At 36.3% G+C, this 20,391-nt stretch overlaps 1 protein-coding gene across 15 annotated transcripts in view; it reads left to right on the forward strand.

Moving 5' to 3' along the window:
• LOC117791057 (dystrophin) overlaps positions 1-20,391 on the forward strand; it is a 159,994-nt gene that overhangs the window by 123,647 nt on the left and 15,956 nt on the right. For 7 of the 15 annotated variants that reach the window (XM_034630687.1, XM_034630694.1, XM_034630689.1 and 4 more), the window contains one exon: positions 7,605-7,655. The exons of 5 other annotated variants lie outside the window; for them this stretch is intronic. In XM_034630687.1, coding sequence (XP_034486578.1) covers positions 7,605-7,655 — 51 coding nt within the window. Of the gene's footprint in view, positions 1-5,405; positions 5,423-5,450; positions 5,673-7,604; positions 7,656-20,391 lie in introns of those variants that run through there. 3 more of the 15 variants (XM_034630700.1, XM_034630701.1, XM_034630699.1) reach the window with 3 other exon arrangements.

The following is a 20,391-nucleotide window of genomic DNA, read 5'->3' on the forward strand; positions in this document are numbered from 1 at the left end:
CTAAATGGCTGGCACATATTCTACTCCTACTAGCCTGGCTTGCCATGGGACAAACTTTGTCCACAGCTGACCAGATCAGGAGACGAAGAAGAAGCTGATTCTAAGCCACAGCGTGCACTGTGGTTAATTGACCACACAAATGTTCGTTCCCCTTCTGTCTGCTATTGCTATTAATTAAATAAAAGTTGAAACTCTTAATTAAATTGCATATTAAAGTTGCATTTGCTTATTACGCATACGCCATGTGAATCGCTTAAGGTGTTAGCGAGAAATACACACAAAAATACTGAAAAAAAAAGAAAACAATTTTTGCATGCTGTCTGTTAATGACGGAACAGACGGAACGCTGCTTGTGGCAGCTGCTTTTCATGCGGCAAACACTGTCAAGCAGATAATGGTATTAAATTCGCTTGAGAATTGTAAAATGCAAATGAAATTGTAAGAACTTTTAATATAATTTTCCGAGCTGCCAAATAATAGTCAACACATATTTTCTCATTAAAAAAACATGTGAGGAAAAAATCGAAAGATAAGCAATGACAGCAGAAAACAGAAGTGTTATTGATATTTCGTTGCGACAGTATTTGGTAATTATAGAATATTATAATATTATTAATGCAGAATATTATGAGCTTGAGTCAATGGTTTGCCTCAAAATGTGGCATGTAAATGCAACGTACCGACGTCAATTAGTACTCCATAATGCTATAACAGCTCTCCTCCGCCGTTTCAACAACCAGACCTGAGATGATGCAAAATACCACATCCATTTCACACCAAACTTAAATGCTCTTGAGGATACTTTGTATGTAAAAACCGCAAGCGAAGAGCGCATGGTAATGAAAGTGCACACACTAAGGATTAACCCAAAGTTGACCATGGTAAGAGCTTTTGTAACGCACACAACACAACTACTTCTGGCTCATTGGGCAAATAAGCGGGAATTTCAAGTATTACGAAGATTAAAGCTACAACAACAACAGCTTCTGTGTAACCTGGACACGCTTCAAAGCATCGCATTCAATTGCCACTTAGCCCGATGCAGCTCCGACAACACAATGCGACCATTTAACCCACTTAAAAGCTTTCAAAATCGGCTGTTGGAACCAACGCAAAAGCAATTGCTTAACGCTATAAAATATGTTCCATTGATTTTCCGTACAACTCTAAAAATAACACAAATAAATGTGGATAAAACGCATAGAAATTGCAAAAGCCAGCGGGAGGAGCATGGACTGGAGCTGTGCACAATGCGCTGCTTGCCATAATTTAACCACATGTGGTCGATATTGACGGCATGCGAGTACAGTAACAAACACACAAACACACAGACACACGCCCAAGCAACTCATTTAACCCCTTATGACCACTGAGCTTGGCCAATGTGTCAGTTGTTGTTGCTGCTCTTGCCTGACCAAGTTTGCAGCATGCAGCATGCAGCTTGCAGCTTGTCAGCATTGTCCTTGAGTTCACTTAGCCAATGTGATTCTACTTGTTGTTGTTGTTGTTGCTGCATTGTTGGGCTTGTGAAAAATGTGGTTTGTTGGAAGAGCAAGCGCTTCAAGGCCCCGACTGCAGTTTAGTTTATTTATGCACGGCCAGACGCCATAGAATCAATTTCGTTTTTATTTTTAACGTTCAATAAATCACTCATACGCAGTGTAAAATATGTTGGTCGTTTTCATGTTTGCCTTTTGCGATTTATGGTAATAAATTCAAAATTCAAGTCTAATAACAATTCTAAATTTCGTCGAATTCATTTTGCATGCAACATAAGCAAAGTTTTTTTAAGCAACCCGAAAAGTATGCAACTCTTTTTTCAACACACTCAGCATCCACTCGTAGCCGAGGCACAAACCATATAAAAAATTTATTGAAATTCTCGCAACGAAATGGAAACTTATGAAAAATATTGCATGTCAAAAAACGTTTAATTTTGTGATGTGCATTTTGAGCATTTCCCTTGAGCGTTCACAGCAACAACAATTATTAAACTCAATAAAAATAAATTCATAAACGAAAATCAAACAACAGCTAGCAATATTTCAACATCAAAAATATTTGCATAACATTTTTCTCTTTCCTTTACTTTGTCGTAATTTTTCTCGTTTTGGCTGATCTTTTGCTGCTTTTAATTAATTGTAAACAAATACAGCAAATGATTTATATGCGATATTAAGCGATACTTTGTCATATGCCGCGCCATTAAATGTTTGAAAACATTGAACACAAATTGCGGAATGCTCTCAGAAAAATGTCAAAAAAGAGCATTGAAAAAAAAAAGAAGATTGAAAAAATGAAAAATATTTTTCATTTATACCGCTTGGGAAATCATTTGATTGTCACGCTAAAATGGCTTGGCTTTGGCTTTGGCTTTGGTTTTCCGTGAGCTGCACCCGTCGATTACTTTGCTCTCAGCTGCAGAAGTCCCTACAACCCTTTCATCCCCCCTTTAACTCCACCCAATCGGTATCAATTGAAGACCACATATTGCGCTTGTTGTCGTTGACTTTTTGTATCAGCTTCAGTTTGTTTTTGTTGCCGTTGATGTTTGCGAAAGTGCTTCAATATGCCACGAAATGTAACCGTGTATAATTGTCAAACGTGTTCAGTTATATTGACAATGCACACACACACACACACACACAGCACACACACTTTCATAGCATTCACAGCATTCGATCGGACCAATTCATTTTTGCTGTTATTTTTTTTTTTTTTTTTTTGTAAATTTTTTTGCCTGGCGGCGCCATTTTGTGTGCAGCGCCACATTTACAATTTACAATTTCACCCTTTTAAGCCAATTGAAGTTGGGGGCTATTCATAAATATTTGCTTGGCCTTTTTGCGACATTCTCGTTATTTTTGAAGCAAACATTTTAAAAACAATAAAAATACGAATGTATGCCATGAAATAGTTAAATAATCGACTTGACCACTTTGCCAGATGAGTGTCCTTTTCCAGTGATGAGTGTTGATAAAAATTAACAGCGAGGCTACGGGTTCAAATCATAGTTAATTATTTGTAACTGCAGCTCATGATAGTTTAATGTTTCAAAGCTCTACTAAAAGTATTATTTCTAATTACATAACAGTTAATTAGTTACACTTTTCATTATTGTAATAATTAAAAAAAAATATGTATATTAGTAAAATGCATTTTAAGATGCAATTGTACACAGACCGAGAAACGATTTCAACTTAATACTATTTTAAGGCATACGCCACTTGCAAATGGCTCAATGAAATTTCTAAACGAGTCACAGACCGAAATGCAATTTACAAATGCAGGAAATCCGACAAACTCCAGACAACAGCAACAACAATAGTGGGAAAACTAAAGTCAAAGATGCTTTTGGCATCGCAGACGACGACAAATCGCCTTTGGTTAAGATATATAGTATGTATGAATAAGCATCTAAAAGCATATGGAGAGCGAATAAGAAGCTGAAGAGGACCAACAAAAATATCTGTCTCATAAGGTGGCAGCGTGAAAAATTATGCGCTCGAAATAGATTTTCCAGCGTCACAAGAAAAAGTATTTTTCGTCCATGGAGTTGCTGCCAGATCTCAGTCCAAAGTCTGTTTGTCCACGGTGTCGCGTCTGCAGTTAATAAAAATCATTTTTTTGCCACGTCCTTTGCCGGCGGTACAAATGTGTAAGCCAAATTCACTTAGAGAGAAAAAGAGAGAAAGAGAGAGAGAGAGAGAGAGATAAACTGCCTGTGACTAAAATTATAGAAAATAGAAAACTCGTTGCTAGCATTTTTCACACTTTGTCAGCAAACGGCACAAATAGCAAAAGCATTTTGCATTTCGACTCTTTGAATTCTTCTGCCGATTTATGAAGACTTCAATGAAGATGACAGTTGACAGAAGACATTGGCATATGAGCATGTGTTTGTCACAAAGTTTGTGTGTGTGTGTGGCTTTTTCTCATTGTTTTTCCGTTAATAAATGGAAAAAATGATGCGAGTTGACACGTGAGTGGAACAGGAAGAACATAGACGCAGAGACGATGAGATATTTCTTGTTTTGAGAACTGCAAAAGCCAGATAAGATGTTTGCTTGCGGCTGTTTGTGGCATGTGCAACAATTGACCTTTCTTTTGATTTGCAAGTGATTTGCAAATAAAACTAGAATATAAATAATTCTTTCTTAAGCTCAAAAAAAAAATAATATAAAAATGTAATATCTCAAAATGAAAGCATAACAAATTCATGTTTTTACATTATCCATTTCAACTTATTGTAAAATGTCACATACTCGGCAGTCTTACTTTTTTATCCAGTCTCTTTCTTTCAAAATAGAATTTCTTTCAATGACTTTTCTAGTACTTATCTTTCACATCTGATCACACATCTTCAAAAAATCACACAACCTTTTTATTGCCTTTATTTTGGCTGTTTATAAACATAAATTCGAGGGTAATAAATCCTACAGTTCTCCATAAATGATCCACAACCCGTCCGTGACTCATAAGACTCAAATCATTGAGAGAAAAAAAGGCGCGCGCAAAAATATGCGTGTTAAATGCCATAAAAATCAAATAAAAACAATAGAAATGCGGGAAATACAAAGCAAAACGACAAACAGGCCATTCAAATGCATTTATAAATCCAATCGAATAAAGCCACAAAAAAAAAAGCAAAGCAAAAACAAAAAAAATGGGAAGAAAAGCAAGAAACTGTGGCAATAAACAAGGCAAATCGTAAAGCTCATTGAAATGTTACGAGTATAACAACAACACTCATGAGTGGCACTCAATTGGCCGGTAGACAAACCACTCAACACTCAGCACTCACCACTCAACATACTCACCATACGACAACCACTTAATGAGCTAGAAGCTCAGAGAAACACGAAAGTCGGGGGTAAAACAATCGAAAAATAGAGTTTACAAAAAAAAAGATACTGAGATACAAAGATACAAAGATACAAGAGACAAACACATGTACATTTATGCATTTACATATGAATATAAACAATTGTTTGGCATAAACAAAACTCAAAACGAGAGCAACAAGTTCTCAGCCATGCGTGAGTGTATAGTGAGTACCCCAGTGAGTGTTGTGAGTGTGAGTATGAATGTGAGAGTATAAGTGAGTGTAGCGGTGTCTTTATGGACTTTGGGGAGAACAAGTTTCGTTAGTTGTTGGAGTTGAGCGCAAATTGGCTGCAGCAACAGCTCTGTCAGCGTCGCTGCCAGCGTCGACGTCGACGTTGGCTGTGCTGTTGTTAACGCATGCGACTGCCGGCTTTGTTGTTGGGTCAGTTTACGAGACGTCGGCGCGTAAGTTGGTTGCGTTTTTTCTTGTTGAAACAGAGCGCGCGCGCAGAACGCGATCAGCCGGCGAAAAAGATACATTTGCATCCGTCAGATATGTGCAAGTAAAAAGTGCCAGGATCTAACAAAAAAAAATGTATTGATTGCTAAAATTAAATGCAATGCAAAATTGTTGAAATTTATATAAAATAATTGCAATGAAATTGTGCTCGAGTTATGCTTTGAGCCATCAATCTGAGGCCCATTCGTTTTACCCAGAAGTGAAATATAATGCCAAAAAAAAAACGACAACATCAACAACAACTCGAATAAAAAAATCAGAAGTAGAATATTCGAAAAGCGCGAAAAACTGTTGTAGAACAAACGAAAGTAACAAGAGTAATAAGGTCGAATTTATAATAATACGAGTAATTTTTGTCAACGTCAACGTCAACGGCGACGTCGTCGGCAGCTTGGCAAAAATGTTGTGTGATAAATGAAATGAAATTCTTTGAAACCGTCACGTTTAAAATTATGCGCCCCATCTTCTTTTTTTCACTTGATTCTTTTTGTCTTTTATTTGACTTATTATTTGAAATATTTTGCTCTCTTTTGTTATTGCATTTTGTGCGCATTGTGCGGTGAATTTCGTTTAAAATTCGGTATTCGATACTTTATCTAGACTAAATATACGAGTGTTTTCAGTTATTCACATATTGTTATTGTTGCTACGGTTGCTGTTGTTGCTGTTATTGCTGTGGGGTTGGGAAACTATATGGCGACGGCGTTAAGCTATCATTTTTGCTGCATGTGCCAAAAATTTAATAAAATAAACGAAATGATAACAATATTTAAGTATACAAATATTTATTTATTCTTGCATTTATATTTAACTTATTTTATATGCATACAGACATTGACTTTTCTTATTTGAAATGTTTAACAAATGTTGGTCAATAGTAGTTAACTCTAAGCAATCAAGTAGAGCCTAAACAAAGTTATATATTATTGGTAAAGAGTGTCTGTTGTTTTTATTTTACTTCCATTCGTTGACCTGTATCAATTGGCTTGATAACAATAGTTACTTGAGGTTTATCTTTTAATTACACGACAACGACTTGTCTACTTGTTTAGTAAATATGCAGATCAAGAAAAATGAATGAACTCAAGATTCACTGCTCGAACTCTGTCCGACTACATTTTTAATATCCCACGCTTGGCTGTCAAATGGCTAAGGGCGAAATTCTTGGTGGCAACGAGCGAAGGTCGTTTATTATTATTTACTTTACATTTTATTGAATTCATCTTACTTTTTTCTTGGGCTCTTGCTCAGATTTAGTGGCTTAAGTGGGCAAGGGAATGCGCATCTTATGGATGCCAGCTGTAGTGCGAATGCGAGTGTGACTGCGAATATGAGTGTGAGTACGAGTACGAGTGCGAGTATTTGTTAAAGTTGTCGCTTTATTTGCTTGTTGCCCTGTCATCCTGAGGCACTCTGACTGTAACTGAAACTCAGACAGAGACTCAGACCCAGACTGGGACTGGGACTCCTTTTCCTTTATGTTTTCTTAACTCAAACGTCTTGTTTTTTGTTGTATCGCAACTGAATTTACATTGTCGCACATCTTCATCTCAGTATCGGGATATGTGTGTGTATCTCCCACTCTGTCTGTGTGTGATTTTTTTATCTTTTACAGTTGTTAGTCATTGTTATTATGGCAGCTTTCGGCTTATCTCTCTTTGTGCACATTCCATCCCAAATGTCTTTGTTGTCAGTCGGTTAATTAGGGCGAGGACATGACTCAAATCTTTGCCACATGCCTCATAAACATGCATATAATCGAGGCGCCATCTGGAATTTACTTAAAGTCCTCTCACTCTCAAAGTTTATCGAGCTTTACTATACCGTCTACACATGCTTCCACTTTTATTTAAAGAACTTTTTTTCAAACTGATTAACCACGAAATCGTCTATCGACACCCCAGCTCAAAAATGTATTTGGGGTCGGCTGTGCCCAATTTCGATTTCCGCTTGCCACACCACAAAATTCCTGGACACATTGATGATGTCAACAATCATTTGAAGTAGCTGTTATTGAAGCAAATTCAATCGAAATTGGAGTTCTTTCAACAACATGAACTCGCATTTTTATTGATGAAAAAGAGTTTGACAGCTGGCTAACACATCTGTCAGAATGTTCTCATATCAATTTATTTTTTTACTATTACTAAATTTAGTTACTTTTAAACACGTATTTAATTAGAACTATTGCAGTGAATTTACCACTTATTCTTATCAATTTGTTTCCTTTTTATCCTTTTTTTTATTTATTTTACAGACCAGTTCAGTTTCAGTTGTAGCTCAGATTCTAATAACCAACACGCTCAAAGTACGTTTACACTTTTTATGTCTTTTATCTCTATTTTTTGATTTGTTGTTTTTTGTTCACATTTTGCTATTAATTCCCAACAAAAAAAACACCCCACAGACCACAAGCATAAATCTCACAACAAGTGTTTCGACCCCTTTCCATAATACTCGTATTCATTTGTTAAACATAACAGTTCCAATTCCATTTCAATCCCATTCCCATTCTCCATCACCCAATCGTGGAGTATTCTCGTAAATGTGTCACTTTTATCTAACAGTCTGATAACAATACCCTCTAAGTATGAAAAAAAAAAACAAAAGGAGTGTGGGGTATCTTTTATGATGCTGTCAATACTCATGACGATGATGAAAAGCACCACAAGGCCCACTATTAATGCCACCGAATGCAGCGAAAATTCACAATAAAATTGAATGATGCCGTTGTCTCAACTCAGTTCGTCTCGGTTTTCATCTGGTTTTTAATGGGCCAATTTAATTTTTATTATTAGAAGCACACACATGTTGAAGCTGCCCCACAATTTGATGGGTTGCTGTAGGGATTTGAACCCTATTTAAATCTTTGACCCACTTTAACTTGGTGGCTGCAATAGATAAGCTCAACAACATGAGCAATTAATGCAATAACATAGCTCAACATTCCCATTTAGCAATAACAACTGCAAAACACTTTAACACAAAATTAATCATTTTATTAACAATTTTACTACTTAAAAAAGACACATATTTAATTGAGGGCATAAATGTTAATTGATACACAAGCATTTTGATTTCTCATAAATATTATTGAACAAATGTTCTAAGCAATCATTTCAATTGAAATTCCTGCTTTTGATTGTCCATCTTCAGTTATTAAATTCACGGCTCTCACGTATTAATATTATTTGAAAATATTCAGATAATGCAGAATTCATTTGTTTATTTAATTGACAAATATCAAATTCAAAAAATTTGACCTTGGCTAAAAATTGTTCACAAAGACAAACATTTGACAGTGCTTCATTGCATTGTATTCGTGGGGTATATTGTTTCATTGCAGCTGCTTACCCTGCTGTTTTTTTAAATGTTTTTATTTTAAGTATGTCATATAACACAACACAATATGTTTTCCCACAAAGCAGCGACTTTCATAATACATGATTAAAATGTGGTTTTATTAACATTCGTACTTGCTGTAAAAAACAATGTTTTTATTTTACTTTTAATTTATATTTTGTTGTCGTTATTTTGACGAGTTTTTTCCTGATCGTCTCTGTTTACAACAAGCAGGCATAACTTTATTTTAATTTCCGCAAAACTTATATATTTATTTTTGCATTTTATTTACTGGCTTGGCTAATAACTGGTATATAAATATAATAAGTATTTGCAAATACTTTACAGAACCGCTTTTTGGACATCTTTGCAGATACAGATACATAAGTATGCAGTTACAGTTATACATATATATATATTTTTTATTTACAATGTATATGTACATATATATATGCATATATATATACATATATAAAATGTAAACAAACACCGACCATGTGCGGGTTCCCAACAGACTGAAGTCTTCGTTGTCTGGTCGAGGGTTCATCGTTATTTTATGAGCTCACGTTCATATTTTCGACTGGTCTGAAGGCTTTTGCTTTGCTTTGAGGCTACTTCTTCTTCTTCGTCTGCAAATGTTACTTGAAACTTTGATTTGTTACGCTTGTTGGAAAACAGCTGCAATATGAAATCATCAGTTACAATTCGCAGAACAGTTGTGCAAATATTAAGGCGTAATAAATAGGTCAATTATCTAATTAGAAATTTGTTAAAAATGTTTAAATGAAATTCTTTAAAATATTTTGCACATCTGTTAATATAACATAGCTATTTATTTAAATTTCAAAAATAAACTGCAAGTTAACAGAATAATATTTTAGAATTATAAAAAAACTTTTGTACATATATGTTATGTGGACAATATTAAAGTCTCCTTAGCAATTGAATTAATTATTTTAGATAGATTCCAATGTAACTAGTTTCTTACCTTTCCCTTGGCAAATTGAATTCCTTGAAATGGGCAAAGCAGCAGTAATCAACGCCAAATTTGGCAAACATGTAATGCAGGCAAACATTCAAAATTTCCATAGTAGATTTGCCATATTTGCAGCACATTCCACGCGTGGTTGCAAGTTGCATAGTTGCTTGGATGCTGCAGCTCCTGGCAGTTTCCATTTGCAATTTCGCCAACTCTTGATTACAGCTAAAAGCTGAAAATTGTTTATGCTAATTGCGTTTAATTTATGCATGTGTAAATTTGTGTTGCATGTGTGTGTGTGTGTGTGTGTGCTGAAATGTTTCAACATGTTGTAAGAACAGCTAAAGAAATGCAAAGACAAGGCAACAACATGTTCTTGATGCATACAATTGATATTTATTAGTTTAGCAAAGCCAGTGAAGAAGAAAGAGGAGAAGAAGGAGACAGCGAAAAGTCGAAGGCAATTTTTGCGTGCCACAAATGTGCAATTATCGCCGCAAGTTGCCACAGCCGCACCGCAGCGCACTCCACCCACACACACAGACACACACAGTGACTGATATCCCTCTCCTAAACTCGGTTGACATTTGCATTTGCCTGAAAAGGGGGCGGTGGGGGGTGTGGGGTGCGAGTGCAATCGTAAGTAATACGCATTTGACATACGCGACATGCAGACGCCAATTGCCATTTAAGGCTTTCCACATGTGGCAATGCGAGCGCCTTCTATGGAATTTATACGCAAATGTCAGACAAATGTCACAACTTCGACTTCAACTTCAACTTGGTCGACGTTGTGGCGCTTAATCCTGCTGGTGTCTATTTCGGCCAATTAATATGCGGTTAATGGTGTTAACTGTTTGACGCGCTTATTTATAGGCACAAAGATGCAACTGCAACGTGTAACGTGCAACGTGAGCGCCAAATAAATGGACAGACAGACGTACGGACAGACGGACAGACAGACAGTCAGACAGGCACTGGAGCCACTGCACTCTGGGCAATTTAACTTATCTAGCGATTAAATATGAATATCTTAAAAAAAAATAATACTTTTTCATGACGAAAGTTCTTAAAAATTATAAAAAACATAATAAGCAACTTGAACTTAAACAAAATATACCTACATGAAATTGAGAATTGAATGCAAGTCAACATTGAAGAGTTTTGATTTTCATATTTTTAAAATACAAAATTTTTAACCGCTAGATCGGCTGAATTGCCCAGTGTTCGTCGGGCACATTTTGCATGTCAAGTGATGGAGCTGCATAAAATGTATCCGATGGATTGCATAAGAAAGCATAGTTCGTATTTGTATCTTGTAGTTGCAGTTGTTGTTATTCTTGCCAAAGGCGATGAAAAATGTCTGCTTGTTGTTGAAGTTGCAGTTGCTGTTGCTGGGTGTGGTGTGATGTGTCAGTGGCAGTGGCACATTTCAAGTATCTGCAGTCTGCAAATGTAATGTATCTTTTTTGCCTAGGAGACCAAAAAAACCAACAACAACAGCTGCTAGTGCGAATAAATAACTTATCTGAATAAATTGCAGCTGAGCGTGTCAGATAAGTGAATTAGGTTGCCATAAGAAGTATCTATTGCAACTAGAAAAGGAATATATGCACAACCAAGAATCATTTCATCTTTTATATACATAGAACTATCTTGGGAATAGCAAAACGAATTTTTGGAACATCTGGAAAGCACATTTGCGCACTCATTAAAAGCATTTGCAAATATGAAAGAATTTCAACGTACTCGTATAATCATTTCGTATTTTTCCTACTTTCACAAAAGATATTTTTCTCTCGCACTGTAATCTCAATGCGAGCAATCGTGTTCTTTCTGTTCGTGCAAAACTTTCTGGTAGTAACTGTGAACACCTCTTCAATGTCTGCTTGAGCACGTAAAGCCTACTTATCGGCGTTTTGGCCAAGTTGAAGAGCTGCAACTGCCAACGTCAGTTGCGAGCCGATAAATGCTGAACTTGTCGATAGTTTTCATGCTTTTTTCACGTTTCCTCACGCACAACACCAGGGGGCAGGAAGGCAGTCAAAGCGGCTGTGGCAATCAATTAAAAATTATTGCACTAATTGCCGCATGTTTATCAGACAGCCGGACAGTCGGACAGGCGGACAGCCGGACAGTCGAGTGGACATTCATTTCAATTGAACAATTATGTTGCCAGTTGCACTCAATTAAATGTTTGTCGCTGGCGCCAAAAGCGATTTTGTTCTTTTCTCTTTTGTATCTCTTCTTTCCTTTCCTAAAATTGCGATTAGTGCCACGCCCTAAACGCCCCCAAACCAAATGCCGTTGCGCTTCATTGAACTGTTAAGCAAATCAACAGTTAGGCAAACAAATGAAATAATTCAAATCATCAGCCGACGGTCGGCAAGATTGACTAACTGACTGACTCAAGGGCAGGTCTGTGGCTATGTGGGAGAGGGGAGAAGAGAAATCACAACTCACGCGAAACTTGAAGTGGCATTTTATGCAAATCACCCACAAATTGCCTGCCACTTGATGTTGATGTTGATGTTGCCTCAGTTGAAGAAGTATTAATAATTCTAGGCGTGCTCTAATGAGCGCAAATGTTTGTCAAAATGCTGACAGCTTAATTGAGCAGAAAATTTACATCAACAGCCAAGAAAGACGAGTTGATGAAGTAAAGTTAACTACAGTTATGCATTGTCAAGCTAGTTAGTTAGTTCAACTAACAGAAGATGCGGCAACAACTGAAACCAAAAGTCATTTATCAATGTCATGTCTCAACCCGCATCACAGCTTACAAGCTGAAACTGAATCCAAGCCTTCCACTTTGACTTTAACTTCAACTGAGACAAATACCTGAAAAAACACAATTAGCTCATCGACTTCTCTCTTTTTCCCATTGCTCTACAGCTTAAAAGAAAAGTTAAATTCAAGCGGCAAAAGGCATTGAAAATGGCTTTAACTGAAGCTCAAATTGTAGGCAAGTTTCAAGACAAGTCAAGAGCGCATTTGACAGTGGCTTTAATGCGACTTTAATAAGACGCAACTATTTTCCATTTTCGACTTGTTCGAAAGCATAGCAAATTGTTGTGGAATTATCGACGTGATGCCCTTTTTAATAAGTGGAATTTAATGAGCAGCAGCTGCTTTCTTTCGAATGTCCGCATGCATCATACAAATATATTTCTATAATAGTTTTTTATTATCCACCTTAAAATTTATATATAGTTATTTAAGTCATCGTTTTGACAAAATAAAACAAAAACAAAATTCCTTAATTTATATAAATAGTTCTCAGAAAAAGCTTAAATATTACATAATTAGATCTTATTGTTAGTTATTATATTTATTTTTTTCAAAATTGTTGCTACCTGCTTGCAATTTGCATATGAAAATCAAAATGCAAATAGAACGAAAAAATATGGAGAAAATAAATATTTATATGGCGATATTCTTTTACGATTATTTGAATTGCCAACACCCATGAAATATTTTACGTTAGTTACGAGTATTTTTGCTATGCTGCGCAATTTCTCTACATTTATTTATTCAATAAACATTTTTCCGATGATGGCCAGATGCTTTTTTTGTTGTGGTTCTTGAACAAGTGAATGTATGAGTAATATTTGCAAACTGATTTTTATACTCTAACAAAAGGTATTATAATATTGTTATAAGAGGAGTAAAGCTTTAAAGAAGACGAGAATAGCGAAAGACAAGTTCACTTATGCGGAAATGTGGAGGAAAAATCACTTATTATTTATTATACTTAGAATTTGGATTTTTATTTATTTTTGCAGGTATCTTAATTACATTTTGCAAACATCAGTTAAACTTTGAGCATACAAACCTTTTACTTAATCACATGTTATAAAAAAAAAAATAGTGGATAAATTGTTTCTATCAAATTTGCAAATTTAATTATAAGGGTATTTTAATTTTGCCTTTCAATAGTTATTTCTTTATTTTGCTTCCATTCTAATTAAAGTTGACTCCCAGCATGATAAACCCAAATCAATCTATTTTAAGTGTCAGTAGTTGTTTCTATTTAAACATTTGCTTTAATGGCCTTAACGAGCAATAAGTGTGAGCAGCTGTTGGCCAAAAACATTTGCTTTTGTTGAATGAATTAGGAATGTTTAGGTGATTTTAATGGATATATTTTTGTGTTGCTTGAATTTTGTGCAGATGTTTCTGTTCGAAGAGAATTCATTGATGATGCTTGAAAATCGCCAGAATTAGCTGGATGTTGTTTTTGACCTCACACACCTTTTGTTTGTTTGTACTTTACACACAGATTGCGTGCACTTTGGGTAATTAGCAAATTTGTTTGGCCCTGAAATGGCCAAATTCTCTGCTCGCCTTAGCATGGCTAACAGACTGTTTAGAATCTGGCCACAAAATAGGCCAAAGATAAGCACAACTCAACTCAACTAAACCAACAAAAACAAACAGAAGGAAACATGAGAGGGGGAGGAAAAAAGATGAAGAAAATCAATAGTGTTTTAAAATTCAAATGGGCAAACCATGAACCGGAATACGAGTACGCCGATACGAGTATGCCGTAGCCGGGAAATGCAAATGCAAATTGGAAAAACAGATAATGAAAAACCAAAGTGGGGCTCTGGGGCCGCCACGCTAATGAAATTAAAAATTGATGCTTTGGGGCCATAGGCGCAAATATATATTCGAGTATTTATCTAGGCAAAGTATATATTGTAAGCCGGGTATATTTACAAAACAAATGTCATTTAATAAATTGGAAATGTGGGCGGTTTAGGCTGCGACTGAGAAGTTGTCAGCCAGAGACTGAGCAAGGGAAAAGTGTGGTGCTTTTCCATGCCTGATTGATTTGCGGCGTTGGCGGCATTGGCGGCATTAACTGCGTCTGTGGCTGACAACCACAAGAAAGACAAACGCCGCCAAGTTGCCGCCAAGTCTTTGACGCGTCTTTTGATGAAGTTGCCAAAGCGGGCGATATGCTGACGATAGATGGCGATAGATGACGATAGATGACGATAGATGACGCCGTTTTGCGGTCTCCTCCAGCGGGCTTGCTCAATCTTTCCTGGTTGCAACAACAAGCCGTTGACATCAATTAATTGTAAAGCGGAAAAATTGAATCAACTAGGCAGACAGCCAGGCGGACAGCCAGACTGCCAGTCAGAGATTGCCAAGTAAATTATTATTATTATTATTTGCTGGAAATTCGATGCGACTCGCATGGCTCTAACTCAATTTCTCAACTGAACAACCCCCCCTAAGTGGTACACTCCCCTCTAGTTGCTGCAGCTTGTGGGCGTTGTCGCCTGGCTGGAGGCGACTCTCCTCTCGTTGCTGCAACATCTTCGCTCTATTTGCGCTTCATTAGCCATCGCAATTTATTTCTCTTTTACACGCCAATTAATCAGATTATGTCAAAATGTGTCACTGGGTTAATGCAAATATACGAGTATATTTCATTCTCCCCTCTCTGATTATGCTCCATTCATAGACATCGTGAATCGTCTATCGTCTATCGTTTGTTTATGCTATTCAAAGTTGTTTAGTTGTCCGTTGGCTTGAATCGTTTTCAAGATTTGCATTCGACATTCGAAATGCGCTTAGTGCTACTTAATTAGTGAACTAAAGCTATAAACAATTTAAAGCTGATTAAATTGCAACTATCGGTTTAACAACTATATTTGCTTGTATCTCAATTCCCTCTGACTGATGTTGGAATTAATAAAATTTTATTTAAAGACACGCATTTCATCAACTTATGATATTTTTAGGTACGGGCACATAAAAGATATTGAATTCATTTAAACATTTTTAATTCTGTCTGCTTACCATGCAGGTGACTATAAAATTATACAGATTAATACTTTGTTTTTATAAGAGATAAATTTGATTGATTTAATTATCTGCTTGAGTTGCTATAAAAAAAACCATTAAAATTGCAATAAATTTTACAATGATTGCAAATTATAATATTTACATATATTTAAAAATGTTTAATCAATCATTTAAGCTTAATTGCACTCAATTGTGGGTCAAACGATTGTAATACATAGAATATGTATAATAATGTATACTTGACTTTTCCGTCCTACATTTAAATTAAATAAATGTTAAACGTAATAAAGGGCATATATTTGTATTTTCCTATTATTAATTTTACAAATTAAGTATTTAATTTATATTAGTTAAACATATTTTATGAATTACTTGGAGTCTCTGCTATTAATCATTTAGAAAACAATTAGGTTCACTTTTCCCAACTTCAAGATTTGTTCAGCTCCAGATTAATTGCCCATCATGGAGTACAAATATGCTGATCATCTCCATTTGTATGCCCTGCCCCACAGTGTTACCTTGACTTGAATAACAAAAAAAATATTGACAGCAGATCATCAGCGATATAATAACAAAGCCTCAGCTGAAAATCTCAGTTGAAAACAATATGAAATAAAGACAACTGTGTCTTGGCCTGTTCAATCCTTAAGCATTCGACATAAAGCCATTAAGTGACACACCCCACCTACAATGCGAGTTCGACTTTGAGTACTCAAATAGATCTCAGAGCATATTTATCATTTTTCACAAACCAAAACACAAAAAAAAATGCTTGGAATGAAAGAAAAAGCGGCGCAGGCAAAACTTGTGCTTGGTGCAAAAACTCTGTCAATCTAACTGATTGACTGACTCGCGCTCTATCTCTTTCTTACTCTCCCGCTCTCTATCTCTCTGCCACAATGTTTCCTGTGCAGTTGTTGAGCTGCGTTCGTGGCAATGTGTTTAATCATCCGTGGCAGCTTCAACTTGTATTCGGTTGCGCCTCATTGGCGGCGTTCCACAACGCGTCCGGAAGTTGGGAAAACGGAAATTGAGCCATAAAAAATTGTGACTAAATTATTTGGATATAACTCTGTTGAAACTTTCAAATTATTTGACTGCATTTCAGGTGCTCAGCTGACAACAGCAACTAACTTGCATTAATATAATGCTTTGTCTGCATTTCTTTTTCATTATTGTTTTTTTTTTTTGTTAATTTTATTTCTTGTTGTATTTTTAAGCAAATTGTAAAATTGGTAGAAGAAGAGGAAACACTTTTCGTTATAATACTTCTTTGTTGGCTGTAAAACTCCCACAAAATGCTTATTTGCACGAGTTGTAAAAGGACTTTTTATAACTCATTAAGATTATTATTGTTCTTCCTTCCTCCTTGTTCCTTTGAGATGTGTAGGTGGTTACGCCTTTAACCTTACCTTCTTGAGTGCCACAATTTTGGTGGAGGGGTCACGCCTGAAGTTTCCTTAAGTTATTATACCAAAATTTGTGTGAAATTTGTGGCAAATTTTTGCTAAAATTTGATGAAAACTGCCGCTGAGAAGAGGTTAAAATGAGAGTGAGCAGAGGTGAATTAACATTTGCAAAGGTTGCCGCTTATTTTATTCATATTAAAGTTTGCAAAAGTTTGCTTTAGCCAACGTTAACGGTACAGGGAGAGAGGGGGTCTGTGTAAATGATATGCAAAGTAATTTTTGAGGTTTGAACAACGCAGAGTGAAGGCGTGAACGCAGTATGGTAAATGCTTCAGCTACAAAATAAGAGCTTCACAGAATGTTTAATTCAATTTTCTAAACAAATATTTAGCCAGGTTTGCAGTTGGTCAAAACAAACGCACTTTTAAATTTCTAGTTGCACTTTCAAAAAATATATTTTTTTTAATATTTAAAGAGAAAACCTAATAATGTTGATAATTATCACATATTTAGTTATCATCATCGTTTTGCATAATACCGTTTATCTTGCCGCTATTCATCGATCTTTAAGCCATATATCATTCAAGTCGCCTGTCAGCTGCCAAGATTATCCAACGATTTCGATAAACGCGTTGCCAACCACATGAAAGAAGCAGCCAAAAAAATAAATGAAAAGAAGGAGTAGGAAGCCGGCATTTTTAGCGACGTCGTTGCATTTAGCTGAAAGCCATTGACTACACTTTATTAATAGCTTCATGCTTAGCTATTTGAGGTTATGGCATCCTCTAATATTCCCTTCTCCCTCTTCTTCACTCACGTCTGGGCTTTGCTTACGATGCTTCTTTCCCTTTGGCTATATAGCATTTATCGGATGTCTGCTGCACTTGCACTTAATTTTATCTATTATGCTCCATTTTTGTCATTGTCTAACGAAAATGAAGATTCAATGCCATAAAGGCGCAACTATGTGTGTGTGTGTGTGTGTGTGTGTGTGTTGTGAAAAACTTGCAGTTAGCCAGGCTAAACTATTGTTGTCTTCGGCATTCTCACATCCTTACATCCTTACATCCTGCCATTCTGGCATCCTTTTAGCCTCGCAGCTTGTGGCAGCAGGTGTGTGGCATGAAAAGTTTTACAGCCACTTTCCAGTTGTTGTTGTCGTTGTTGGCGTTGTTGTTGTTACTGGCAGCTGGTTCAGCTTGGTTTGAAAATGTGATAAAATGATTATAAAATAATTTTCACAAACAAAAGAACATGCATTCGAGTGCTCACACGTAGTCTGGCTGGACTACAATTCCTAACCCATCCTGTCCCATTTCTTTTCATACTCATTTTCTATTCAGCAGCTGCATTTGATACGTGCGTCCATTTTTGGCATTTAGAAAACTTTTTACAAAGGATGAGAACCGTCCAACACGTTGGTCAGTTCACTAATTGAATAGATTATATATCCAAGCATATTTAAACTCTCAGTATCAGCTTTAATTGTCACTGAAATGTGCTGCATTAAAACTAATTTTAGTCAGTAGCTTTAACTTTTAACCACTGTCACGTTGATAACATATTTTTACTATTCTCATAAATTTTATTCTCAGCATCATAACATATTTTTATGCTCTCTCTCGCACACACACACATCTCGAGTGCATTTATTATTTATCAAAATGCGTTGTCATAAAAATATGCGAAAATTACTTTCTACACAGTGCAAATATCTGAACTGTGTACTTAACATATATATCAACTGAAGGTAATCCCACAGCGAATTCTCATCAACTTACGCTCATATTCATATTTATGGCACTCTTAAATATATATATGTATATTCTCAAGATAACCCAAAAGTAAGGTGCTGCTGTTTTTCTTACGGTGCAAGCAGCAAGTTTGCTTTGAATTTGTATAAGAAATTCAAGTAATAAGTTTTCTTAAAATCACCTGCTATTGGTTTAGTCTTTAACTTGGTTGCTTGTTCACTTTAAACAAAACAAATTCTTTTTAATTTGGTTAAATTCGTAATTATCATAAATATAAAATCATCTTAATTTTGCATTTATGAATGTTGAATAAATATTATCTGCATGCAATTGAAATGCCCACTCTTTTCACATAAATAATGACAATTAATTGCAATAACCATGTCATGCTGACAAACAATGGCACAAAGGCAACCACCGTGTTGCTTATAGGCCACACACAAGCCACTCACTCAGAGACCCACCTAAACCACCTAAACCACCCAACCCACCTCAAGCACCGCACGTACCTTAAGCCACATTCAGATTCCCCTTTTGTGTTGCAACAACATTTGTAGACAACAAGTAAAGCAAAAGCAATAGCAATAGCAAAGTTCTCTATGCCATTGGCAATGCAATAAACAAGTCTTAAGGTTCTAGACCAATGGACCAGTTTCCAAGCCACATTCACACACACACACTCACGCACAGCAGTCCTTCAATTTGTACAAATGCGTAGCTGCAATTTGAGGCAAATTGCTGGCAGGCGGATACACAAAGTGCGCCAACAACGTCCAGGTTAAAGAGAGGGAGGGTTAGAAGAGAGAGAGAGAGAGAGTGTGGGGAGGAAATGGAGGGTATCGAGTTGCCACAAAAGCTGATGCAGCTCACATTTGCAACTATATTTATCGCAACGAAAACATCTTGTAAATTTTCCACATTATTTTCGCCCCAAGACGTTTCGCCTTGACTGTGGAAAATTCAACAATTGATTCCATTTGCCATTCCACCCACTGTCTGTCTGTCCGTCTGTCTGTCTGTCCGTCTGTCGTGCGATGCCAAACGAAATTGATATGAAAATTCGTTTAACCAAAAGCTTTTTAAGCGAGGCGCGCAACTTGCCACGCCTTTTTTTTGGCCTGAAGGCGCGCCATCCTTGAATTCAAGTGAGACTCGAATTGACCTCCTTTCATCCCCTCTCTCCATCCCTCAGTCTTTACAAAACCGATGACGATTACGATTACGAGTGCGATTGCGATTCCGATTCCGAGTCCCCTTTTTCTTCAAGTCTCTCCATTTCATGCCACGGCTTGTTGTGATCATTTGTTTGTGATAAATTGTGCCATGTCGCTTGCCACTCTTGACTTTTATTGCTGGCCATGGCCAAAAGCAACCCTCCAAATCTTGGCCACATTTTGCTAAACTGGGCTAACGCGACTCAAATGCAGGCAACAACGGTTGTTGCAACTTTACAAATATAGTATAAATACATATATTTGGTGAATTTGTGGCGCCTGCCACGTGAGTTTTGAGGAGGCGTGGCAAATGTCTTTGTGCATGACACATGGGATTTGTTTGCAACCATGTGGCATACATTTATTTATGTGTATGTGTGTGTGTGTGTATTTCGATATTTGCAGTGAAATGCATTTGAATGTTATTCATTTTAGCACTCTGAATGGTTTTTCATTTTGCATATGAAAGTGAATAATAAATGATTCTGTTGGAATAAATGTTTATATTCGTTTCACAATTTGT

The sequence above is a fragment of the Drosophila innubila genome, assembly GCF_004354385.1.
Source record: "Drosophila innubila isolate TH190305 chromosome 3R unlocalized genomic scaffold, UK_Dinn_1.0 2_E_3R, whole genome shotgun sequence".
NCBI lineage: Eukaryota > Metazoa > Arthropoda > Insecta > Diptera > Drosophilidae > Drosophila > Drosophila innubila.